At 32.3% G+C, this 8,811-nt stretch overlaps 1 protein-coding gene across 1 annotated transcript; it reads right to left on the minus strand.

Annotated features, from left to right (window-relative positions):
• Positions 1–1,051: 1,051 nt before the first annotated feature.
• LOC18039414 (26S proteasome non-ATPase regulatory subunit 7 homolog A) lies at positions 1,052–4,731 on the minus strand. Its single transcript, XM_006429254.2, has 10 exons — positions 4,432–4,731; positions 3,463–3,555; positions 3,298–3,379; positions 3,109–3,205; positions 2,799–2,874; positions 2,619–2,677; positions 2,327–2,449; positions 2,140–2,197; positions 1,943–2,028; positions 1,052–1,855 (listed from the first exon to the last, which is right to left on the minus strand). Exons 1-10 carry the CDS (start codon positions 4,616–4,618, stop codon positions 1,784–1,786), a joined length of 933 nt encoding a protein of 310 aa, XP_006429317.1. The 5' UTR covers positions 4,619–4,731; the 3' UTR covers positions 1,052–1,783.
• Positions 4,732–8,811: the final 4,080 nt, after the last annotated feature.

The following is an 8,811-nucleotide window of genomic DNA, read 5'->3' on the forward strand; positions in this document are numbered from 1 at the left end:
TTACCTAAATTGCAATCTAATGACTTATTGCTTGGTCTGTTACGATTGAAATCATCCAGATGATGGCAAATGCTTGCTTTTTTTATTGATTTTATTTAGGAAAATTATCAACTATATACCCTTAAATGACACCCGTATCAAACGTGCTACAACACTTTTCAAGTGTATCATTCGTATACCCTAAGTTGACAAAACACTTCTGCCGTCTACCAATCCGTTAACTTCCGTTAGAAAGTTAACAGAATTGTAGCAAATTGACTATTTCGCCCTTGAAATTCAAAATGAGGTAAAAAAATAAATTTACCCAAAAAATTAACGTAAATTTTCAATACACAATTTTTTTTAATTTTTTTATTAACAATATATTTTTTATTAAAAAATATGAATTATTAATGGTACATATTATTAACAATTATCCGTAAAAAATATCCATATTATACTATAAAAAATTATTAACAATATATTATTTACAATTATACATATTATACCATAAAAAATTCCAGTTAGAAGTTGAAGGAGTATATCTTTAAAAATTTAGGTTAAATTTTGGAGGAATAGATTCAGTTGTAAAGTAACTTTTTTTAGCAATTATTAACAATTATCCGATAAATGGGATAACATGTCATTTTTATCAATATACATCATATGACATATCATTTTTTACTAGGTAAATGAGATGACATGTCGTTTTTTAAAAAAATTAAATTACCCTTATAATGTCAGCACTTGCAAACGGCAGTTAACGGATTGATGGACGGCAGAAATATTTTGTCAACTTAAGGTATACGAGTGATATACTTAAAAAATATTATAACACATTTGATACTGATATCATTTAAATATATATGACTGATAATTTTCCTTTTATGTATAAGAAGTATACCTCCGAGCTAGAAATTTTATGAAAGGACAAAGACCTTTCTCCGATTGTTTGAAACAATTACTAATGCGGAAGATATCTGGTCGAAACGCGGAGGGGAAAAATGATATCCAAGATGGTAAAAGACGACACTTGTCAATGGATCTTTGAAATCCTAAGAGAACTAGGAGAGAAAATGCGGAGAATATTCAAATCCGCAAAAAATACCATCAAATGACAAAAAAAAATTGTGATTTTTGTCTCCGTTGTCATCCCTTTGACCTCTCAAATTTATCCTTCCAATAACAATGCAAAGAAGAAGATCCAGTGAAAGTGTGGCACAATTGTGTAGCATGATTTTGAACCTGAGCTTTAAGAAGTTTACAGCCAAGAAGTCTTCAGAAAACTCTGAACCGCTGGACATGCCACAAATAATAAGGGCTTCTTTCTATTCAATCCTTACCAATTAAAAGAAACTGTAAGAAGCAGCCATATAGCAAGCCTTCGGTGACTAAATCTGCTAGTATCGAAATCCAAAAGGTGCAAAGGGTCGACATACTTTGTAGCTAAAAAAACCGTCTAAAAATACAGCAACCACACAATGTTTGGAATCTAATTTAAATTGGTATTTTAACATGATTTAGACAGGCAAGAAATATGTAATCCATCTGCATCAAAATAAAAATTTGGAAAAATAAAGAAAAATGAACAGCAAAAAGGGGTATGAATCGCAAGCTTTTTGGAGCACAGTTATCTCTGATGATGCTCAGTAGAAGAAAACTGTCGGCAAATGTAACCTCTCACATTCGACATATAACTGGCTGCACCTAACCACACACTCCCCCAACCCCACCACCTCTCTTCCATTTTCAAATGCCCCAGTTCGGTAATGGCTGAAAGCCCCAAAGCACAACAAACTTGATTTTAACTTGAACTGGCAGTTGGAACTGCCGTTGGCTTTGCGTCCTCAGTCTTTTCGTGTTCTTTGTTCAAAATCTGGAAACCAAATTTGCAAATTAGAAAACCATTTATAAATGTGGTCCTATTATCAGAACAAACATCCATGCAACAGAAACTCTTTACCTTGTTATTGATTAAGTTATGCAGTGCAATAACACTCCGGATGAGGGACGAAAGATATATAACCAACATCATATCATTTGTTTTTACTGCACAAAAGGAAAAGATATAGATATTTAATTTGCAAGAAACTGAGATTTGCGGTAACTTTTAGCCTTTTTTTTTTTTTTTTGAAAAGGGTAACTTTTAGCTTATATTACCTGAAAAGGCCTTGATTAATTCAGCCACATTCAGATTCGGTAAAAGGTTAAACACATCCTGCAATTGAACAGATTCGAAAACATGAGATCCATATACAAGCAAAAAATAATAATGAAAAAGAAAAGCAAATAAAAGGATACAAGAAGAGGCCAATGCAAACAGAAAAACAAATAAGGATGAATATACCTGTAAATGGTAAAGTATCTCGTGATTCAACGGAAGTTTCTCATCAATAACAAGGTCAAGGTAACCACGGATCTCACGCAAACGAGCATCCAGACCCTTTAGGGCTGTAAGTTTTCCAGTGACCTGTACACGACAAAAGGTAACTAGTATAATCCTTCATTTCTGCAGAAAGTACTAACATCCATAGGATGCAAATTGAGACTAATAAAAAGAGATGGCCTCAACTCAACATCAGATGCATCAACCAAAATGAAAAATAGATATATCAAAAGAGACAAAGATTTTATATAACCTCATTTGCAAGTGTACTGATGGTGGTGTCTTTCACGTCCCTTAGCAAGTGCTCCACTCCTGTTGACAGGAGAGATGTCAGCAATATCAGCACAGAAAATTAAAGAATAAATTAAAAATAATCAACTTAAAATATAATTCTATGGAAAAACATAATATAATTTTTCATCTCATGGCATACCGATTTCTTCGACTTCATGAGCGGCAATTTCTGATGGCACGTGTACAAAGACCTTTTGGCTTTTCTGAGTAGCATTCTATAATACAACAAATAATAATATAACATCCAGATTGGAGGGAAAAAAATAGATGCTAGTTAAAAAAATAGCGACAATAATTATTTTCTGAGTCTTATCCTTTTCTTCTTAACATCATTAAAACCATCCTCAACAGTTAAATGGACCACCTTTAATCTCTATTATGTCTCTATCCATTCATTAATAGCAACAAGTAAAAACAATACCAAAACAAGCCTAGAATATTCATTTTACCTCTTTAACCTCCTCAACATCATAGTAAGCCTTGGTGGGTATTCCAAGCTCCTTTGGTTGGACATCAATAATGACCAATACAGGATTTGGGACATAGCTACAACACCAAATATAGCGAGAAGAAAAGTGAGCCTCTAAATAAAAAATTGAGTTCAATATATATAGATATTTAAAAATAATTAAACTCACTTGTGAAATAATTGGTGAATGTCAAGATCATTCTCTCGTAGCTTGGGTCCTGTACTGTACCAACCTACGACATGCTCCTTGGCTGAAACAATTATAACAAATTAATAACCAGAGGCAAGAAGCAATTTTCGATAAAAGTTTGATGCAAACTATAGAAGTTGATACCATTGATTCTTTTGAACATTGAATACATTGATTCATGGTAGTTGTGGTCGAGAAACCATATTCCTGGGTCTTTGTCATCTTCCTCAAAAGGCACTGAAATTACCATATTCCACCAATTGGATACATCAATAAATATTAATCGCACAATGTAATGAAAAAACCTTAGTTACCATATTTTATGTGATAAATGAGAGTTAAATCTCACAAATACTAACCAAGGAGCAGACCCACCATACATATGTTTTACAAAGGATGCAAAGATGTAGAAAATATAAAGGTGAAGAGAAATGTACAATTATGCGTTATTGCCAATCCCAGTGGTAAAAGCGGAAATGCTGCTCCATAAGGAAATGAAATATGAAAATTGCTCATTAACGGATCAGATTCTATAAAGGGACTGTGCATTTATTTATGAAAGCAACTTTGCCAATTACAAAGATCACTATTTTGCCATATTTCTAGTACGAATACAAAACTACAAACACCAAGTTACATAACAGCATAGCGAAACTCAAAACAAAATAACATTGTAAAATCAAATTAAAGTTATTAGCCAACAAGTAAGAGGGTGGAATTTCTCTCAAACCTTTCACTTTTTCTTTTTTTTGTTTAAATAAAATAATTTTATTGTCTATTTTTCATGCGCGCTCCTTCTTTGAACCTTTTGGTATGTATTGCTCATATAAAAATAAGAGGATTTTCGAGCATTCGCATCAATATAAGCCAATACACTGAACCTAAACATCATAATTGACACACCGAATCAAAGAAATAACTGATTCGAATCCGTCAAAAATTGAGTACAATTCTGTATCGAAAAGCCTAATCTCAACCATACTCGCGTATGAAACCCTAAATATGAAATTGCATCTAATTGGCAACGTTTTGTAGATAATGAAACCCTAAAAGCATCAGATCTAGATATGAATTTTCAAAAAACAGACAGTGCAAGTGAAATCTCGTACGAACCTGCGTAGCTGTTGGAGACATCGACGGTGCCTTTGAAGGAGCTACCGAGGAGGACGCCGACGACGCGCTTGCGCGTGTCCTTGGCGACGCGGTTGTAATTGTCGACGATGCTTAGTAAGACGAGCGGGTGAACTATGACCTTCTCTATGGGTCTCGATGAAATTTGCTGCGTCTTTATCACGTCCATATTCGAATCTCTCTGTGTTTGTTGTCACTTTTGCTCTCTGTAGTCTGTACTTAAAACCCCTTCTCAGTTGATTTTTCTTTTTATGGCTTTGTTTGACCCCGCGCACAAGCAAGCTCTACTAGCCTTATAGTTGCTCTTATTGGTTTTAAAGCTTTGAAATATTACTTTAAGGTGTTACTATCTTTTCATTAATGAAGTAATTAGAAAATAATCTTAAGTGTAACTATTATTGTAATTTAATATTTTACTATTAGAAAATTATAAATTTTTATATTTTTATATTTTATTACTTTTCTGTCCGTTGATTATTAGTTGACTTTCAATATACTAATTAAACAAAAAATAAAGAAAATCTAACTACAATGTCTTTCTGCTATAAGTAGTTTTAAGAAATTTACTTGCCTAACCAATTTCAAAAATTTCTTACCAAAACTAATTTCTTGCATTCTTAATTACTTACATCCATTTTGGACCAAAATACTCTAATTACTAATCAACATCCTAATTTCCATTTACTGAAGTTTTATCACACATTATAACATCTTCTTCACTAGCAGTTTATCTTTTTTGCTTGGAAACTCATTTGTCCAAGTGATGACAACGGACAAAGGCACCATCGCTCCATTGATGGATGCCATTGCCCAAGCAATAGTAGTGGGGGATGGTGCCATCGCCTAGTGGATGGGTGCCATCTCCCAAGCAAATAGTGTGGACAATGTGGGCGATGACGGTTATCACCCACATATGACGTGGACAATGGAAGCCATCATTTTCTTTTAAGAATATTTTGGTTTAAAATTGGTAAGTGGTTAGGAATTTAAGAAGTTTTGTTATATGGTTTGTTTTGATCATGAATTCTTAGAATTAGCCTATTGTTACATAGGTAAATCACTCAATAATTTTACAAGTGAAATTTTGTCATAGACTTTGAATGATTGAATTTAGAGTGACATAAAAAGGCTTGGCAAAAGCTCTTTGCATACGGGCCTAGACATTGGCCAAAAAATCTCATGCCCCTAGACAAGTGCTTAATAAAAAAGGCTTGGGCCAGGCCCACCTTACATATATTTTTAAATAATTGAATTTATATTTATAAATAAAATAATAAATCAATTTCCATTCATTTCATATTCCCCTATCAAGTTTAATTATTCAAAGGTCAATTAATTTTAAAGCTTTAGGATATAAGTGGCCATAATTTTTTTTTTATATTAGGTAGAATCAATCAATTAATCAAGAGAATGCTTGAATTAAAACTCATTACTAAAGAAATTATATTTGTAAGCTTTTATTTTTTAATTTCTTTATTTATTATTTTATTTGAGATAGTCATTTTTTTTAATTCATCATTGATTATAACAATTTGTTAACAGTGGAACTATTGGCACCCTTCTAAATACCTCTTAACACCTCTTTAATTATTTTACAATTTTAACCTTTATTAAAATTACATAATAAGACAATTTCTAATTAAACCCCCACTCAAAATCAAATAATTTTTCCCCTTAAAAATTCCTTATTGCTATTGGATTTGTTAATAGAATCATTGCTATTATCATTGACATAAAATCATTCATTCCTCTTAGATTTATTCCATTATCACGCTCTTCACATAAAATCATTACTATTAGATTTGTTAATAGAAGTCACTTCATATAGATATGTAAAACTTTGGAAATTCAAATTATGCTGCAATATATTTATTATTGGACTAATTTTTCTATGGCTTTTTTCTGCAGGTGTTCATGCTTCCAGCTTCACTTATTCCTCCTATTACGAATGGTTGGATCAAGTATTATGAACCATTTGTAGAAGGCTTGGCAACACCATACAAAACTAATATAAGTGCTTTTAAGGATTTGGTGTTTGAAGTTACCATATAAGAAACAATTGATCTAGCTAGTCAATGATAGTATTAGACAATTTTATACTAATAAATTAAACAAGGGATCAAAAATTAAATTTTATCCACAATCAAGGGATAAAAAATTAAACAATGGGGTCTATACTAATAAATTTAAATTAAGGGTATTTTTGTCATTAAAGGGGTGTTAAAAGAATTTTATAATATTTTTAAATATTTTAATAAAGTTAATAAAGAAAAGAGGTGTTGAGAGATATTTAGAGGGGTGCCAATAGTCCCACTCTTTGTTAATTATTATCCGATTAAAAGGTTACAATAATTTAAAAAACGTTTGAAAAAACTTTGTTGAAGCCGAGTTAAGTGCGAGATGGGTCCGACCCAAACCTTTAGATAAACTTCTAGAGGGCCTGTGCCTATTGCCCAACACAAATTTGGGTCCATCAATTTGTCATCCTTGAACGTAAATAATGCAACAATTACTCGGATATAAATAATACTTAGTTTTGAAATTTATATCTGACGGTCTTTTGAATAACTGCACTTTATTCTTTTTTATTCCTTGTGCTTTTCTTTTTTCTTCTTTCTCCTAATCTAGTTTTGTCCGTTGTTCTTCTTTTCTCCTAACTTTATATTAAACTAAAACTCTTCTAGACTTATACAAACTGACAACGCATGGCCGATGACTGATGGCTTGCAAGCCAATGGAGCTTATTAGTTTTTCTTATGGGTAATTTTTACTTTCCTCCCTTGAGTTTTTGGTCTTTTGCACTTAGATGGTTAAGATTCATTTATTAGTAAAAACCCCCTTACGGAAGATCTCATATGGTTAGTTATGGACAATTTAGTACTTTAATTTGACAAGCATAATTTTTACACATTTTAGTTGACATGAGCCCAATGAATTATCAAATCATTGTGAAAAAATCGTGCCTTGTGATCATTCATATAAATAAAAAATTATAAAAAAATCAAAGCTTAAAACTTTTTCTCTTTTCTAAACCATTGACTGTAAGTCCAGACATTTATTTAATGAAGTCTCAGGTCCCTACGTCATTTTATCCGACAATAAGATTCAAAGCATAATGTCCTATCACCATGGGAGTGACCCAAAGTCAGCTAGTCAAAACACAGCCTTGAGGCCACATGTTCCTCAGTTGAAGGAAATTTACAACTTTCAAATACAGTTGCAAAATACAAATTCTCTAAGAAAGAGAGAGAGAGAGAGAGAGAGAGAGAGAGAGAGAGAGAGAGAGTGCAACATACTCAGTCGGGAGCTGAACCTTAGCTATCCCTGTAGTCCACTGCGTAGAGCTTTCTTCTGAATTTCTTTTCTTTACCTGATAAAAACAAGAAGTATGAAATTTAAGGCACAAGAATAATATTCTTGCATGTAGAACTGAAAAAGAACAGTGTAGAACTACCAACACAACCACTCATAAAGAATGCAAAGAACAAGAAAATTAGAATTTTACGAGGACACCTTTTTTTTTTAAATGACTAAATAAAACACACCAGTAGGTATCACTAAAGCGCTTTGAAATCATAGATAGATGTGTGCACAAAAAAATCCCAGTCACCTTAAGATGCTCTGGGATCTTGTATAATTCATCTTCAGCGTGCTTTAAATCATTCTCAACTTGATCATTCACATCAATATTATTTCCCCTTTTCTTGGCCAGTTCTTGCTCAACGTACTTCAACCTATCAAATAGTATATTAGAAATTTTTATTTTCTACAATATTAATGCTTCAGGAAATGGTAAACCTATGCAAATTTATTATGGTCGAAGATCTCTCGGTGAGAACAAAGAGGAAGCACTTGTCTCAACTGGCAAATTGCAACCTGATGAGGACAGTGGCAAAGGTCAGATAATATATTTTCATGATTCGGATGATGAGATGCTAGATTCAAATGAGGACCCGGATGATGATTTGGATATATAATGATATGTTTGAATCATTAGTTGTTTTGTGTATATTTACATATATAATGATATGTAGAAAATAAAAATTTCTAATATCTATAATATATATACACATCAAGTCAAGCCTTTATTTTATAAAATTATTTCACCAGCAGACTACATGTATTTTGGCAAGTTTACATTGTGAAAGAAAGATATGCCTCAATTCACTTATGTATTGTTAAAGCAGATGTATTCAAAAGGCACAGATTGGTGGTATAATCTATTATAAAGCCTTGTATTCAATTACATGATTATGGTCATCAGTATCTTTTGCTTATTCGTTAGTGTTTAGGGAATGAAATAGGGTGACCAAGATAGAGGTGTTTGCTCATACATTATCATGCTCTCCTCCAGAGTAAAAG

The sequence above is a fragment of the Citrus clementina genome, unplaced genomic scaffold, assembly GCF_000493195.1.
Source record: "Citrus clementina cultivar Clemenules unplaced genomic scaffold, Citrus_clementina_v1.0 scaffold_6, whole genome shotgun sequence".
Taxonomy (NCBI): domain Eukaryota; kingdom Viridiplantae; phylum Streptophyta; class Magnoliopsida; order Sapindales; family Rutaceae; genus Citrus; species Citrus x clementina.

Coding starts and splice junctions, on each gene's coding strand:
- LOC18039414 (XM_006429254.2), bottom strand. CDS start 4,618: ATGGACGTGATAAAGACGCAGCAAATTTCATCGAGACCCATAGAGAAG. Junction 2,875..3,108: donor ATGTTGAGGAGGTTAAAGAG/GTAAAATGAATA, acceptor GTTGTATTATAG/AATGCTACTCAGAAAAGCCA. Junction 2,450..2,618: donor TCAGTACACTTGCAAATGAG/GTTATATAAAAT, acceptor TGTCGTGTACAG/GTCACTGGAAAACTTACAGC.